The following is an 18,784-nucleotide window of genomic DNA, read 5'->3' as shown; positions in this document are numbered from 1 at the left end:
TTATTTAGGAAAAAACTACAAAAATGGGGAGAAGACCAATAATGTTCATGCTAATAATAGGCTTTTTCACTCACATCACAAAGCAAATATACTTAATGACCTGATAGCGCATTTGTTTAAACTGGAAACAGTTTGGATACCCTTGCTATAGATTCTTGAATTGAATTGTTGGAAAATGCAATGAATCCCCTTCAGTGTCAGAATGTCCCAGCATCACCTTAACAGTGAAACTATTAAAAATTAAGACCACAAAATAAAAAAAAAAAACGCTCAAATATTATGAAGTGACTTTATTTATTTTAAGATGGTTTGGGGCTATGAAGTCATTGTGGTGAGGAAGCCCACAGACAAGCATTCCAAAGCTATTTTTGTGCTTTTCAATTTTTCTATTTCACTCCTCACACATGTAGCGGTCACCGTTTACACGTGTTTGCAGTGAATGGTAAAGGACATGTACAATTACTGGGACATTGTGAGAACACAGAACGACGGTCGGCTGTTGAGAAGATTAGTCCTCCTTGGGGATTAAAGGTTGAGGACGGATGGAAGTGATGTAAAATTCCATTCCAGGAAGCTCCTGGTGCCGTGTCGGCCATGAAAGCCTACCTGGCGTCGGGATGCGGGGGGGGGGCCGACCTAAGATGAAAGGCTCAGTACAAATTGCAGTTTCTGAAGACGGGAGTTGTCTTTGGTATTTTAAGAAGACTTCAAAGTGTGACGACACTAACGAGGACTTGGTCAGGTGACGCAAAGTCCCCTCCTGATTCGCTGTCGTTGCTGCAAGGAAACAGCAGTGTAGGCAATCAGCGGTTCCCTCTCACCGGCCACGTCTGCGGCCGCTACATAAGCATGTTAATGGTTAAATTGTTGCTAGCATCGATCGCCCTGTTAATTCTGAACTCCATTGGGGAAATGCAGTTTTTTGGGTTGCTAGGTTACGGCTAAGTGGCTGATTGAAAAGCACTTCCTGTTGATACCTGTTGATTATTCATTCATTAATTTTCTACCGCTTATCCTCACAAGGGTCACAGGGGGTGCTGGAGCCTATCCCAGCTGTCTTCGGGCGAGAGGCGGGGTACAACCCTAACCCAAAGTGTGAATGGTTGTTTTGGTTGGCTCGCCCGAAGACAGCTGGGATAGGCTCCAGCACCCCCTGCGGTAGAAAATGAATGAATGAATGCTAGCTATAAGCTGTGTGCAAAATCGCTGTTTTTGATTGGTGTTCAAAGGCATTTTTCGGCATATGCCTTTCACAGGCTTTTTCATAGCAATTTTACAATTTTTTGGAGTTTATATCGTAAAAATATTTATTGTAAAGGACTTCCTTTAAAGAAGTAATCGGTGAAACGATCACTGCAAAGAACAGACCTTGAGGTGGGCGTACATCTGTCGCTCATTCTCCATTTTATGGAAAAGACAATATACTTACAGTACCAGTCGGATATTTTGAACATCCAGCAGCAACACGATATTTTGACATGACTACTATTTTGATGAAAAGTCCAGTGTTTTGTTTCCCCGATGACATCACTTCACAAGTGAAACTGGACTGTCAGAGCTAGTTCATCATGATTTTTTTTGCTAATTTAATTTCAACAAACCTGGATTGAGTGAACAATGGCAATTGAAGAGAGAAGGGAAGGGTTCTGGAGCTGAATCTAATAATTACAACATATTGTAAAATGAAGAAATTGTAATTTTTTGGATTAAAAGTAGGTACCAGGCACATTCCATGTTTTGCCTGAGGCTTACTCAAACGCTGGCAGGCCAAAGAGCTGCGGTTCAAACTCCTCCAAGCTCCCCAGTCGTAGCGTGGCCTCATGAGTCAGACCCGGGTCCAGGTTCTTGTCTGGAACCATCACTACCTGCATCCCTGCTGCTAGGGCCGCCTTCACACCATTGGGAGCGTCCTCGAACACCAAGCACTGTGTGTGGGGGGGGCAATATAGAGGACAACCACGTTATACAATTCCATAAGCCTATTAGCCGGACGGCAGAGATGAGCACAAAAACAAATGCGAGGAAATGGGACACAGAGGCACCGTTTCCATTTTCAATCTGATGAGCTTGACATTTCTCGAAGGAGCGGCGTTGACCTCCGGGAGGAAGTCTACCCATTAAAAGTGCAATTTGAAGCTAGGTGCCCCCAACAGCCCCACTTCATTGGCTTTGTTTACATTTTCATACGCTGCGTGAAAACTCATTTGAGGCATTGTGGGCATATAGAGAGTCATGACGGCCTGAAAAAGATGACTTGGAAGACTTCTCACTTCATTGTTTACATTTTAACCGCTTAAGTCCCGTTTGGCAGAAACGAGACAATTGGGCGGTGACATGCTCCTGATGGGAATTTTAGGCACAGTTGAAAAATTCCAAGAATTTACATCAGCTGATCAAATGTTTAAGACGATAGCTAAAAAAAGCAGAAATCCCCCTTAATATACAAATGAAAATTTCAATGATGGTAATGGTTTTATTTAATTGTACAATTTTTCAGATTACAACTGAGTGCATCCCATAATCAGTTCCCAGTTCCACATGTCCGAAAGGAGTAGGAAGAAGCAAAGCTTATTAAATCCTACCCCTCCATCTGGTACTTTTACAATCAGTAACTGTTACATTTGTTCACTTCCTGCTTTCCTAATATTTTAGTTTATTTCATTTTATGCATTTGTTCACTTCCTGCTTTCCTAATATTTTAGTTTATTTTTTGTTCACGTCATGCTTTCCTAATATTTTATTTTACTTTATTTATTTGTTCACTTCCTGCTTTCCTAATATTTTAGTTTATTTATTTGTTCACTTCTTGCTTTCCTAATATTTTAGTTTAGTTCAGTTTATTTATTTGTTCACTTCCTGCTTTCCTAATATTTTTGTTTATTTTAGTTTATTTGTTCACTTCCTGCTTTCCTAATATTTTAGTTTATTTCATTTTATGCATTTGTTCACTTCCTGCTTTCCTAATATTTTAGTTTATTTTAGTTTATTTATTTGTTCACTTCCTGCTTTCCTAATATTTTAGTTTATTTTTGTTCACGTCATGCTTTCCTAATATTTTAGTTTATTTTAGTTTATTTATTTGTTCACTTCCTGCTTTCCTAATATTTTAGTTTATTTTAGTTTATTTTTTGTTCACTTCCTGCTTTCCTAATATTTTAGTTAATTTTTTTGTTCACGTCCTGCTTTCCTAATATTTTAGTTTATTTATTTGTTCACTTCCTGCTTTCCTAACATTTTAGTTTATTTTAGTTTATTTATTTGTTCACTTCCTGCTTTCCTAATATTTTAGTTTATTTATTTGTTCACTTCCTGCTTTCCTAATATTTTGGTTTATTTTACTTTATTTATTTGTTCACTTCCTGCTTTCCTAATATTTTGGTTTATTTTACTTTATTTATTTGTTCACTTCCTGCTTTCCTAATATTTTAGTTTATTTTAGTTTATTTATTTGTTCACTTCCTGCTTTCCTAATATTTTAGTTTATTCCCTCTTAGCATCCATGCCCAAATGTTCTTAACTAGATTTTGATGGTCCAAAAAAGTGAAGCTCCATTGTTCCATAGAAGGAAAAAGCAGCCCAAATCTTGTGGAAAAACATCTAGCTGGGATCTCCTTGTCATACCAGTAACGGACAGCTAATGAGATCCTCCAGCTCAGGGCTAGTGAAATTTGTTTGGTCGACCACTTGGCTTGTTTGTTCCATAACCATCAGGATATTTGAAGAAGGACCCAATGAGGCTTTGCTTATGGAGCTCAACAATCCAATGGTGTTCAAGAGAGAACGTTTCTTGGCCTTTGCCATGAAGACCTAACAGAACAGGACAACAAGCTCCTCCAGGCGGATCCTGAGCTGTTCCCAGGCCAGTTCAGAGACATAATCTCTAACAAAACTGCATAATGAAAATAAAAATAACAAAATTAACAAAAACGGGCATTCAGAAGACACATTCAAAGAGGCTGTGATGATTTTTTTTGTATTCTACACTGGTTACCAGGTGACATGAATGTTACTGTAATGTTGGGTGAGACACACAAGCACCAGACTTGATTGGTTTGCATGATCTCACAACAGGCACAATAATCTCGAACACGGGTTACTGTCGTTGTACTGTCACGGGGAACATGGGATCCCATGAAATGTGGCGATGGGCAGCAGTCAAAAGCCGCTGAGGTGCCTTGGCATTGCCTGATTGAAATGAAAAACGAGCGAGTAATTTAGACTTTAATGTGCTTGTGATAAAAAATGGAAAAGTGAAGAAAAATACACACACATCGCATTACGGCTCATGGGAAAATTCTAGATGAATAGGTTCTTGCTGCGTTAAAGATGGAAGTCAGAGTATTGATGACGCTAATTAAGGCTCCATGTCACGTTCTCAAGTACTTAGAATTGCTCCGCTCTCAGCCACTCTGAGGCGTATTAACATGGCCTGGTGTCTTGAGACCGCCATTGATGCTGGGATGAATCAGCCAGTTTTAGTCCAAATTAATTCCCTTCTATGAATTAACAACAACACCACTCAGCCCTCACATAACTATTCCAACTGTAGGATGAATTTAACCATGGACCCAAGACTCAAAATCTGATGACAACAGATTTTTTGGGTCCTTCCTTCCTTCCTTCCTTCCTTCCTTCCTTCCTCCCTCCCTCCTTCATTAATTCCTATTTATTTGTTCACTTCCTGCTTTCCTAATATTTTAGTTTTTAGTTTATCTTCCTTCCTTCCTTCCTTCCTTAGTTTTTAGTTTATCTTCCTTCCTCCCTCCCTCCCTCCCTCCCTCCTTCATGTATTCCTATTTATTTGTTCACTTCCTGCTTTCCTAATATTTTAGTTTATTTGCACACTTCATGCTTTCCTAATATTTTAGTTTATTTGTTCACTTCCTGCTTTCCTCATATTTTAGTTTTTAGTTTATCTTCCTTCCTTCCTTAGTTTTTAGTTTATTTTCCTTCCTTCCTCCATCCCTCCTTCATTCATTCCTATTTATTTGTTCACTTCCTGCTTTCCTAATATTTTAGATTTAGTTTATTTGTTCACTTCATGCTTTCCTAATATTTTAGTTTTTAGTTTATCTTCCTTCCTCCCTCCCTCCCTCCCTCCTTCATTCATTCCTATTTATTTGTTCACTTCCTGCTTTCCTAATATTTTAGTTTATTTTAGTTTATTTGTTCACTTCCTGCTTTCCTAATATTTTAGTTTTTAGTTTATCTTCCTTCCTCCCTCCCTTCCTCCTTCATTCATTCCTATTTATTTGTTCACTTCCTGCTTTCCTAATATTTTAGTTTATTTTAATTTATTTGTTCACTTCCTGCTTTCCTAATATTTTAGTTTTTAGTTTATCTTCCTTCCTTCCTCCCTCCCTCTCTCCTTCATTCATTCCTATTTATTTGTTCACTTCCTGCTTTCCTAATATTTTAGTTTTTAGTTTATCTTCCTTCCTTTCTTCCTTCCTTTCTCCCTCCCTCCTTCATTCATTCCTATTTATTTGTTCACTTCCTGCTTTCCTAATATTTTAGTTTATTTTAGTTTATTTGTTCACTTCCTGCTTTCCTAATATTTTAGTTTTTAGTTTATCTTCCTTCCTTCCTTCTTTCCTTGTCCTTCCTTCCTTCCTTCCTTCCTTCCTTCCTTCTTTCTGTCTTTCCTTCTTTCCTTCCTTCCTTCATTCCTTCCTCCTTCATTCATTCCTATTTATTTGTTCACTTCCTGCTTTCCTAATATTTTAGTTTATTTTAGTATATTTGTTCACTTCCTGGTTTCCTAATATTTTAGTTTTTAGTTTATCTTCCTTTCTTCATTCCTTCCTTCCTACCTTCCTTCTTTCCTTCCTCCCCCCTTCATTCATTCCTATTTATTTGTTCACTTCCTGCTTTCCTAATATTTTAGTTTATTTTAGTTTATTTGTTCACTTCCTGCTTTCCTAATATTTTAGTTTTTAGTTTATCTTCCTTCCTTCCTTCTATCCTTCCTTACTTCCTTCCTCCCTCCCTCCCTCCCTCCTTCATTCATTCCTATTTATTTGTTCACTTCCTGCTTTCCTAATATTTTAGTTATTTTAGTTTATTTGTTCACTTCCTGCTTTCCTAATATTTTAGTTTTTAGTTTATCTTCCTTCCTTCATTCCTTCATTCCTTCATTCCTTCATTCCTTCATTCCTTCATTCCTTCCTTCCTTCCCTCCCTCATTCATTCATTCATTCATTCCCTCATTCAATCATTCAGCATGCATGCTACCCACTCTTTCACCGTGCAGCCCCTTTCCCACTTCTATTGGGTCTCATTTATGAATATTTATAATTCAGTATATCGATCATCTGATCCAATGAACTTATATTATTTTTCAATGGTTGTCTTTGTAAGGCTTTGTGATCACCTCAAATGAAGATGCATTGTGGTAATGCTAGCCAGTTAAAGCTAAGTGCGCATGTAGCTTTACATAAATAACATCATTTACTGAGCGCTTTCTTTGTAACACTGGCAGCGGAATTGGACCCTTTTACCGGCCCTAAACGCCCCTCTTTATTTATTTTCTTTTCACTGCACATAAACACCAAACAGGACCTCAATTTCCACTCAACAACCTGAGGGACATTAATGATGCAATGTGTGTTGCATCACATCTTTCCGTCACTTACTCACCCTCGCTATTCCCGAAGACTCGGAATCTTAGCTTGGAAATCTTTAAACAATGTCTTGTGTCAACATGATGGATTTAAAGATCTCAACTGGTAGAAAGGTCACCATGAGCACGTCCAACATCTGACCTTTATGATCCGACTGGCAATCAATGGCGGCCTTGCTTGAAAATAGAGGAATAATCCCCGACAGTTGATCAATCCTAACCGCTAAGACATGGACCGGTGGGTCGTAAGTAAATTCTAGTGTGCCCTTTTTTTACCCCAGTAAAATAAAATAAAATAAAATGAAATGAAACAAAATAAAATAAAATAAAACAAAATAAAATAAAATAAAATAAAATAAAATGAAATAAAATAAGTCTCGAACCAGTCATGATGTGCTATATATATCACTATATTGACACTTACTATGGTACCCATTATGTCATTGGATGCTCATATCACCTCCTACTTAGGTACATGACAAAAAATAAAATAAAATAAAAAATGTTTGTAACGTAAAATTTTTTTAAAAATTAAAAAACAAAAATATTAGGAAAGCAGCACGTGAACAAAAAAATCAACTAAAATATTAGGAAAGCAGGAAGTGAACAAAAAATAAACTAAAATAAACTAAAATATTAGGAAAGCATGACGTGAACAAAAAATAAACAAAAATATTAGGAAAGCAGGAAGTGAACAAATAAATAAACTAAAATATTAGGAAAGCAGGAAGTGAACAAATGCATAAAATGAAATAAACTAAAATATTAGGAAAGCAGGAAGTGAACAAATAAATAAAATTAAATTAAATTAAATTAAATAAAATTCAATAAACTAAACTAAACTAAAATAAAAATAAATTAGGAAAGCAGGAAGTGAACAAATGTAACAGTTACTGATTGTAAAAGTACCAGATGGAGGGGTAGGATTTAATAAGCTTTGCTTCTTCCTACTCCTTTTGGACATGTGGAACTGGGAACTGATTATGGGATGCATTCAATTGTAATCTGATGCATGTTCAAATGAAATTAAACCATTACCATAATATTCATAATACTGCCATAATATTGCTACCAATTCAATCCTAACCGCTAAGACATGGACCGGTGCGTCGTAAGTAAATTCTAGCGTGCCCCTTTTTTTTTTACCCCTGTCATCTTGTGTTGGATATTGTTTTCAATCAACACAGCACACATCCAGCAGTAACGACCCCGGGTGGAAAAGTCACCTGGTGCAGCTCTTGGGAGGGAAAATTGTACTCATTCATTCCGAGCCACCTTTGCCATCTTGTGTCAACCAAAAAAATCAATATGGTTCCCGCTTTCAACATGGAGAAATAATACCATGAGGTGAGATTTTACGAACCTTGTCTTTGTGGGGTCTATTGATTGCGCTAAGGGAAAGCCGCTATTCAATGCATGATTGAGAAATTAAGTGTCAGCTGTCAAAAATGTCCATATCCAGTTGTGGGCCGGTGCAATCATTTTGACAAAGCCTACCATGATGGCTGAATGGAATGAAAAACGGAGGAGTCTGTGGGAGAAACACACACAACCGGCTAAGATGGCCATTTTTTTCTGAACGGTACCGCAAGCAGTGGAAAGATAAATACATTTAAGGGGAATATAGTTTAGGATGGTTTTAGCTTGGGCTGCATCCAGTGGTTAGCGCGCACAGCTAGGATACCAGGGTTCAATTCCACCCTCGGCCATCTCTGGAGTTTGCATGTTCTCCCCGTGCATGCGTGGGTTTTCTCCGGGTACTCCGGTTTCCTCCCACATTCCAAAAACATGCTAGGCGACTCGATTCAAAGGAAGGAAGGAAGGAAGGAAGGAAGGAAGGAAGGAAGGAAGGAAGGAAGGAAGGAAGGAAGGAAGGAAGGAAGGAAGGAAGGAAGGAAGGAAGGAAGGAAGGAAGGAAGGAAGGAAGGAAGGAAGGAAGGAAGGAAGGAAGGAAGGAAGGAAGGAAGGAAGGAAGGAAGGAAGGAAGGAAGGAAGGAAGGAAGGAAGGAAGGAAGGAAGGAAGGAAGGAAGGAAGGAAGGAATTTTTTTTATTCCATCATGTTTTCCAGTAGGGCTGCACGGCGGTCAAGTGGTTAGTGCACAGGCCTCACAGCTAGGAGACCGGAGTTCAATTCCACACTCAGCAGCAAACACGTGCACAAGTCTTATTTATGTCTTATTTTTTCTTATTATGTGCACTATATTGGGTAATATGAGTGTAAAGGCTACTATAGGGGTGTTATTTCAAGTGTAGAGGGCTCTAAGAATATAAAAAACTGTTTTTAGAAAGGTTGTAACCAGGTTTTCTATGCTCTAACTGTGAAAATATTTCATTGATAATTAAGGAATCACAGGTTCAATTCCACCCTCAGCCATCTGTGTGGAGTTTGCATGTTCTCCCCGTGCATGCGTGGGTTTTGTCCGGGTACTCCGGTTTCCTCCCACATTCCAAAAACATGCTAGGTTAATTAGCGACTCCAAATTGTCCATAGGTATGAATGTGAGTGTGAATGGTTGTTTGTCTATATGTGCCCTGTGATTGGCTGGCCACCAGTCCAGGGTGTATCCTGAAGACAGCTGGGATGGCGGATAAGCGGTAGAAAATGAATGAATGAATGAAGTGGGAAAGAGCATCAACATTTTGATTGTTTGTGTTTTTTTTAGCCCTCGGGTACAGCGACAAACGGCACAGCGACAGGAACAAGGCCCGGGGCCTTTTTTTAGTGTAGGTTTTCAAAGTTATGCTGGCATGTCAGGTGGCTGACAAGGTGGGACGTGTTGAAGGTTGACATTTTTTTCTCTCATTGCTATTGCATTCGGTGCAACTAGCATGCAACATTCAGAAAATTTGGAAATTATGGAACCTACCAAAAGAAAGCGTAGACTCCCGTCTTTCAAAATAAAAAGGTTTTCTGTTCTTATGTAATCAGCAGTTGAAAATATATCACAAATATAACTCCGTGAAGTATTTACAATATTGAAATTTGGAACCCAACTATGTGAATATTTAGAATTTCCCTACAATGGGGAACCTTTTGCATGCTACACTCCTCCACGCTCTCAATTACTCAATTACAATAATCTATGAGTCTTGCTGAGTTAATATCAAATGCAATTCTGCCACCTTGTGACCGTTTTTATATCTTAAAATTGCTCTGAAAGTAATGTTGCGTAATCACCTCTTTTTGTATAACTACATGTATAACTATATGTTATTTGGATCGGGCACCCATGTTTATAAAAACATATTTGGTATTGGATGAGTTTATTCATTTTTTAGCACTGATCCTACACTGGAAAATGTACAGTTAATCCATGTGATCAGTATTGGAATTGGTAGCAATATTATGGCAGTATTATGAATATTATGGTAATGGTTTAATTTCATTTGAACATGCATCAGATTACAATTGAGTGCATCCCATAATCAGTTCCCAGTTCCACATGTCCAAAAGGAGTAGGAAGAAGCAAAGCTTATTAAATCCTACCCCTCCATCTGGTACTTTTACAATCAGTAACTGTTACATTTGTTCACTTCCTGCTTTCTCAATATAATTTAAGTATTTTTTTACTTTATTTTATTAATTTGTTTTTTATTATTTTACTTTTTATTTTTTAAGTGTTTAAATTCTTTACATTTTTTTATTTTTTTAATTATTATGTTTTTTTTTTTTAATTTTTTAATTTAAAAAAAAATTATAAATTTTTTTTGTCACGTACCGAAAGAGAAAATCAGGACTTTTGTGTCCATGGAGAACGTTTATGGTAATGGTTTTATTTCATTTGAACATGCATCAGATTACAATTGAGTGCATCCCATAATCAGTTCCCAGTTCCACATGTCCAAAAGGAGTAGGAAGAAGCAAAGCTTATTAAATCCTACCCCTCCATCTGGTACTTTTACAATCAGTAACTGTTACATTTGTTCACTTCCTGCTTTCATAATATAATTTTAGTATTTTTTTAACTTCATTTTATGAATTTGTATTGTTTTTATTTTTTTACTTTTACTTTTTTAATGAAAAAAAAAATTTACATTAATTTTTTATTTTATTTTATGTCACGTACCGAAGTAGGAGGCGATATGACCATCCAATGACATAATGGGTACCATAGTAAGTGTCAATATAGTGATATGTATAGCACATCATGACTGGTTCGAGACTTGGCCGAGGGTGGAATTGAACCCTGGTGTCCTAGCTGTGAGGTCTGTGCACTAACCACATTTTATTTTATTTTATTTTATTTTATTTTATTTTATTTTATTTTATTTTATTTTATTTTATTTTATTTTATTTTATTTTATTTTATTTTATTTTATTTTATTTTATTTTATTTTATTTTATTTTATTTTATTTTATTTTATTTTATTTTAGCAAACATCAACTGCTTGTATTGTTTCTTGAATTGTCTCATTGCATTGTTTGACTTCCTTACTCAATCCATTCCATAGTTTGATTCCACATACTGAAATGCTATGCTAACGCTAACGTAGTCCTAGCATATAAGTGTTTCAAATGTAGTTCTTCCCTGAGATCATATTTCTCCTCTCTTGTAGAGAAGTATTGGATGACATTTTTAGCTAATTGGTTGTTTTTAGCCTTATGCATTATTTTAGCTGTTTGAAGATGAACTATATCAGCAAGTTGAAGTATTTGTGATTTTAGAAATAAGGAGTTAGTATGTTCTCTGTAGGCGGCATTATGAATTATCCTTACTGACCTTTTTTGCAGTACATTTAGCCAGTGAAGATGCTTAGTATACATAGTAGTTGAGGTGATATAGAAGTGTACAGTTAGCTATTCAAAGGAGTGTATGATTTATAAATGGCAGTCGCTACATTGTACAATAAGTGTCGAAAACGACAATTGCGCATCGAAGCGAAGCGATATAATAGTCATGGACAGCAAAATGCACGGTCGACGTAAGCTGCAAAAGCATTGACGAGGCCGCCAAACACTCCACGCCCACATCTGCGCTAATGCACGTAAATCACCACTCTTGCGGCGCAGCGAGACCGGCGAAAACACCGTGTGCATCACGCGTGTGCGGCGAGCAGCGGCGGGTGAGTAAGTGGCTGTGACAGACTGTCCGCAACATTTTCCAAATGAACCTGAAGCCGAGGGGGGGGGGGGGGGACTCACGCAAGTAATGTGTAGCATTTCACCATCGCTGTGCTCTACAGCAGAGAGCAGAAATAACGGCAAGCGTTGATGAAAGTCAGAAGAGGAAGCGCATTACACACTCCACGCTCAATCGGGGCACTTAGCATGGAATTAGCATGAGAGGCGGGGTCAGTCGTAGCTTTGACATATTGACATAGACAACCAGCACGAAAATTATAGCTTTCTCTTTTCTTTCTTTGTCTTTGATTTTCAACCAAGATAAAAAAAAAATGTCATGTTAAATGTTCATTTATCATTTCCATAGTTGATGACGATGAGCCAATTCAAGAAACAATACAAGCAGTTGATGTTTGCTAAAATAAAATAAAATAAAATAAAATAAAATTAAATTAAATTAAATTAAATTAAATTAAATTAAATTAAATTAAATTAAATTAAATTAAATTAAATTAAATTAAATTAAATTAAATTAAATTAAATTAAATTAAATTAAATTAAATTAAATTAAATTAAATTATTCATTCATTCATTTTCTACCGCTTTTCCCCCTCCTATCCCAGCTGTCTTCGGGCGAGAGGCAGGGTACACCCTGGACTGGTGGCCAGCCAATCACAGGGCACATATAGACAAACAACCATTCACACTCACATTCATACCGATGGACAATTTGGAGTGGCGAATTAACCTAGCATGTTTTTGGAATGTGGGAGGAAACCGGAGTACCCGGAGAAAACCCACGCACGGGGAGAACATGCAAACTCCACACAGAGATGCCGAGGGTGGAATTGAACCCTGGTCTCCTAGCTGTGAGGTCTGCACGCTAACCACTAGACCATTATGTCATTGGATGCTCATATCACCTCCTACTTCGGTACAAGGTGCATTATTAAAAAAAAAAAAAAAACTCAAACTGTATTATGGAAAGCAGGAAGTGAACAAAAGTAACAGTTTGTAAAAGTACCAGATGGAGGGGTAGGATTTAATAAGCTTTGCTTCTTCCTACTCCTTTTGGACATGTGGAACTGGGAACTGATTATGGGATGCATTCAATTGTAATCTGATGCATGTTCAAATGAAATAAAACCATTACCATTACCATAAACTTTCTCCATGGACACAAAAGTCCTGATTTTCTCTTTCGGTACGTGACAAAATAATAACAATAATATTTTTTTGTAATTAAAAATTGTAAAAATTGTAAAAATTGTAAAAATTGTAAAAATTGTAAAAATTGTAAAAATTGTAAAACATTAAAAGTAAAATAATAAAAAAACTAATTAATAAAATAAAGTAAAAGAAATACTTAAATTATATAGGGAAAGCAGGAAGTGAACAAATGTAATATTTACTGGTTGTAAAAGTACCAGATGGGGGGGTAGGATTTAATAAGCTTTGCTTCTTCCTACTCCTTTTGGACATGTGGAACTGGGAACTGATTATGGGATGCACTCAATTGTAATCTGATGCATGTTCAAATGAAATTAAACCATTACCATTACCATATTTCATTTCCAATGGTTTCTCTCTACAGTTGTGATGTGAAGAGAGCTCTGCAACGGGCCTCGTCTGCCTGTTTGAAGTCTGTGATGATTACTATCCAACAAATAAAATACAAATTGGGGGAGAAAAAGGGGTGGGGGCAATGAACGCATGTTGAGCAAATGATACTCTGCACCAGGGGAACGCTGAAAGCTGTCGTGCGAGGGCCAAGTGGTTTGAAATCAACTAAGCCATCTCCGCACTCGCTGCCACTCGCCCCAGCTATAATATTTTGTTTGAGCTTATTTCAAAGGCGCACCATGTTTAATATTTTAGAGCGTTGAAAGAAGAAGAAAAGACAACAAAACATGAGACTGCCAGGCAATTCTGAGCTTTCCGATGGAAGCTTCTCGAAAACAGAGATCAAGAGATGCACCCAATATTTATTCATTTTCTACCGCTTATCATCACCAGGGTCGCGGGGGGTGCTGGAGCCTATCCCGAGAGGCGGGGTACACCCTGGACTGGTGGCCAGCCAATCACAGGGCACATATAGACAAACAACCATTCACACTCACATTCATACCTATGGACAATTTGGAGTCGCTAATTAACCTAGCATGTTTTTGGAATGTGGGAGGAAACCGGAGTACCCGGAGAAAACCTGGAGAATTGTCCAAAAGGAGTAGGAAGAAGCAAAGCTTATTAAATCCTACCCCTCCATCTGGTACTTTGACAATCAGTAACTGTTACATTTGTTCACTTCCAGCTTTCCTAATATTTTATTGTATTTTTTTAATTTTTTATTTTATTTTATTTTATTTTATTTTATTTTATTTTATTTTATTTTATTTTATTTTATTTTATTTTATTTTATTCTATTCTATTCTATTCTATTCTATTCTATTCATTTTCTACTGCTTATCCTCACAAGGATAACCCACGCATGCACGGGGAGAACATTCAAACTCCACACAGAGATGGCTGAGGGTGGAATTGAACCCTGGTACCTCCTGAGACATGATAAAAAAAAGGTCAAATCAGACAAAACAATAAAGCCAAAAATATTATGGGAATAAAATCATACTTAAAAAACCAAAAATTTACAAGAAAGTTTCAATTGTGAGAAAATAAAAACTGCAGAAATTAAAATCATTTCAGTCAAAATATTTAGAGAAAAAAGTCACATTGTAACAAGAAGAAAGCCACAATTTGTTGAGATAAAAATGCAGAAAAAGGTATAATTTTAGCAGCTTAGAGGTGAAATATAAAAAAAAAATTAAGTCGTAATGCAAAATAAACCAACCAAAATGAAGTTTTCATTTTTTCAAAGTTCGTTTGGGGGAAAAAGTTACAACATAATGAGAATAAACTTAAAATAAAACTTTTGTTATTTTAGTAGAATATAAGTAATGGATGAAAAGATGTAATATGAAAAACAAACAAAACTAAATAAAGTTTTGGAAATTAGGTTGAGGGACAAATAAATAATATTATTATGGGAATAAAGTATAAAAATAAATATAAAAATATATTCAAAAAAGAAATTTACAGAGCTCAATCAGAATGTCAAAATATTTGGAAAAATAAAAAAAAAATACAAAAATGGGGGGGAAAAAAGCAAAGCCTAAAGTTAATTGGAATACTTTTTCACCGATATGACAAAGCTGCCATTTTTTCTTGAAATAGATAAGATAAAATAAAATAAGATTTGCATTGCACAGCAGCAAGAGTACAAAGTCAGTTAATATTATTATGGGAATAAAGTCAAAATATTCAAAAAGAATGTTTACAGAGCTTAATAAGAACGTTAAAATATTTGGAAATGTTTTTTTAAAATATAAAAATGGGGGGCGGGGGGGGAAGCAAAGCCTAAAGTTAATTGGAATACTTTTTCACCGATATGACAAAGCTGCCATTTTTTCTTGAAATATATAAAATAAGATTTGCATTGCACAGCAGCAAGTGTACAGTCAGTTAAGCAGTACAAAATACACAATTAAAAAAATAAACAATATAAACAACCCAAGTATTAACAAATCAACAATTTTACCCAGATTTATATACAATACAGTTTGTAAATAATATGAAATGAGATGAAATATATGACCAGTCTTGCTAGTGACTTAATATGAGGCATTATAGAAATATTACTGTAAGAAATATACTGTAAGCCTCAGCATATCTAAATGAGTTTCTTTCCTAAATGTCAAAGTGGCCATTGCATCCTTTCATTTTTCAGTCGGTGGACCTGAAAAAGGTTCGGACGCTCCTGCCCGAAGAAAAAAGTCATAAGCTAACTTAAAGCTTATCTGCAGTGGCTTAAATTTGAAATAGAATCCTAATTGCTTGTCAAGCACCTGTGTTGGTGCCTACTGGGTCACCATTGCAGTAGAATAGGCTGGGACTTGAATTAATGGGCCATTTGTCTTTCAGAGAGAAGATTTCTTGTCCTAATTGTGCCTGATTCAAATAGCTAGATTATAAAGCTATTCCCAGCGTTAATGCGTTGTTGATTAATGACGGAAGCAGAAGCGGTTCTCTCTGTTCCTTGTCGGTGCATGAACTAGCTTATATGTTTCATTCATCTTACTCAGACATCCAAGTGCGGCCAGGGTAAAATCTTCTCTTATCAACGACATTCCCTCGCACAGTGAGAAGTGTTTCTCTGGTTCCCGAATCGAAAAGGGAGAACTTGTTTTTTTCTCAGGTTTTATTTTTGGTCAGCTCAGATAGTTCCAAAGCGCTAGATGCTGACACAACGGAATGGTAATGGTTTTATTGCATTTGAACATGCATCAGATTACAATTGAGTGCATCCCATAATCAGTTCCCAGTTCCACATGTCCAAAAGGAGTAGGAAGAAGCAAAGCTTATTAAATCCTAACCCTCCATCTGGTACTTTTACAATCAGTAACTGTTACATTTGTTCACTTCCTGCTTTCCTAATGTTTTATTTTATTTTATTTTATTTTAGTTATTTATTATTTATTTTAGTTCATTTTTTGTTCACTTCCTGCTTTCCTAATATTTTAGTTTATTTTTTTGTTCACCTCCTGCTTTCCTAATATTTTATTTATTTGTTCACCTCCTGCTTTCCTAATATTTTATTTATTTGTTCACTTCCTGCTTTCCTAATATTTTAGTTTATTTTTTTGTTCACTTCAAGTTTTCCTAATATTTTAGTTTATTTCAGTTTATTTATTTGTTCACTTCCTGCTTTCCTAATATTTTATTTTATTTTAGTTTTTTATTTGTTCACTTCCTGCTTTCCCAATATAAATTAAGTATTTTTTTACTTTATTTTATGAATTTGTTTTTTTTTATTTTACTTTGAATTTGTTTTTTTATTATTTTACTTTTAATTTGTTTTTTTTATTATTTTACTTTTAATTTTTTTAATGTTTAAATCTTTTACATTTTTTAAATAAAAAAAAATATATATATTTTTTGGCACGTACCGAAAGAGAAAATCAGGACTTTTGTGTCCATGGAGAAAGTTTATGGTAATGGTAATGGTTTAATTTCATTTGAACATGCATCGGATTACAATTGAGTGCATCCCATAATCAGTTCCCAGTTCCACATGTCCAAAAGGAGTAGGAAGAAGCAAAGCTTATTAAATCCTACCCCTCCATCTGGTACTTTTACAATCAGTAACTGTTACATTTGCTCACTTCCTGCTTTCCATAATACAGTTTAAGATTTTTTTTGTTTTTTTTAATTAAATCAAATTGTTAAAAAAAACTTAAATTATATTGAGAAAGCAGGAAGTGAACAAATGTAACAGTTACTGATTGTAAAAGTACCAGATGGAGGGGTAGGATTTAATAAGCTTTGCTTCTTCCTACTCCTTTTGGACATGTGGAACTGGGAACTGAACGCATACGGCGATGTAACCCTTGCACACGCAATCACTATGTTTGTTGTCAGTTAATGACAGCGATTTGGCAAAGTTTCGCTATCACTGAACACCAGAGGAGCCTGGAACCCAGAAGGAGGCTGACATCATTGCAGCGCCCCAGCAGGCACCAATAAATGCTTTGCTCAGATGTAATACATTGTAAGAAATCTTGAAAACAGTTGGGGTTTTTTTCATTTTAAACTTTTATTGGTACATGCTTGTAAATTTGGTAGGTGTACCTTTTGAGTGTTAAGTTGCTGTGTGATGACGAGATTAGAACTTGACATTTCTTGCTCATCGTTCCGTTTTTTTAAATTTACAAATGTTACTATTTGCACTGTACTCTCATAATATTGTATAACTTTTCCCCCAACCTAACTTTCTAAAAAAAAACTGCAAATTTATAGTTTTTAATAGTTTCTCATGTTATGAGATTATAACATTTCTTCAATATTTTTACTTTACATTTCTAAAAGAATCTTTCTCTTTAAATAAATTATAAATTTATTCTTATATTCTTGTAATATTCTTGTAAGACTTTTTATGCATAAGAATACAACTTTTTCTCAAAATATTAGGACTTTATGCTCCTAAATTTAGGCTTTTTTTTCATTTTTTATTTAGTGATTTCGATTTTTTTTATATGCTGAGAGGTCAATTAAAAAAATAATGTGGCGAGGGTTAATAAACAAAAAAAAAACACTTTGGACACCCCTGGTGTGTATGTATATAAATATTTTTATAGTATATTTGTGGTTTCATAAAACCATATAGTCCTTTTAAGGGCCTACAATGAATAAGAATACAACTTTTTCTCAAAATATTAGGACTTTATGCTCCTAAAATTGGGCTTTTTCCCATTTTTTATTTAGTGATTTCGATTTATTTTAATATGTTGAGAGGTCAATTATAAAAAAAAAATTTAATATTTTTATTTTTAAATAAAAAATATATTTTTGGTTTCATAAAATGATATAGTCCTTTGAATATAGCGGTACTCAAGCCCATGATGAGTGTATGCAAACATCTGACAGGAACTGCAAGTGCCGCTTCTGTTTACTCCCAATTTCCCTTGTTCTGTCACATAGTCAGAGCGGGAAGTGACATGTCATCATTCATTATTCCACTGAACACTCAATTCCCCCTCTGAGCCTCGGTGTCATATCTCATCGAGAAAAATGCCAGCTCCAACTGTGGCTGGCAGATTAAAAAAAGAATCAGGTGTGTGGTGCCACAGGCAGACCTATTAGCGGAGTGGAAATTCTTTAAAGTGGAAAGAGGGTGGTTGGTGAGAGTGGGTCTATCAGATGCCTCAAACATCCCCCTTAATTAGGCCGCCGGGTCAAGATGATTTGAGAACAATGCTATCATTTTATACTTGAAATTTGCCATTTGTTGGATTTCATTCAGAATAATAACATGGGCTTTTGCTCTATGCTTGCAGGCCCATAATTAACCCGGGTACGTACATACTTACACACTTACGTACTTATGTACTTATGTACGTACTTATGTACGTACTTACGTACTTACTTACGTACTTACTTACGTACTTACTTACGTACTTACGTACTTACGTATTTACTTACTTACGTACATACTTACGTATTTACTTACTTACGTACATACTTACGTATTTACTTACTTACGTAC

The 18,784-nt window shown here is 35.7% G+C and overlaps 1 protein-coding gene across 1 annotated transcript in view; it reads right to left on the bottom strand.

Annotated features, from left to right (window-relative positions):
- Nucleotides 1–1,385: 1,385 nt before the first annotated feature.
- The window catches only part of pudp (pseudouridine 5'-phosphatase), a 22,977-nt gene continuing 5,578 nt past the window's right edge, over nt 1,386–18,784 (bottom strand). The window contains exon 4 of the mRNA XM_058051921.1: nt 1,386–1,925. Within this exon, the coding sequence (XP_057907904.1) occupies nt 1,749–1,925 (177 nt within the window). The 3' untranslated portion in view covers nt 1,386–1,748. The remainder of the gene's footprint in view (nt 1,926–18,784) is intronic.

This window comes from Doryrhamphus excisus, chromosome 16, assembly GCF_030265055.1.
Source record: "Doryrhamphus excisus isolate RoL2022-K1 chromosome 16, RoL_Dexc_1.0, whole genome shotgun sequence".
Lineage (NCBI taxonomy): Eukaryota > Metazoa > Chordata > Actinopteri > Syngnathiformes > Syngnathidae > Doryrhamphus > Doryrhamphus excisus.
Note: the sequence above shows the minus strand (reverse complement) of the source record. Positions and strands in the feature narration are given on the sequence as shown.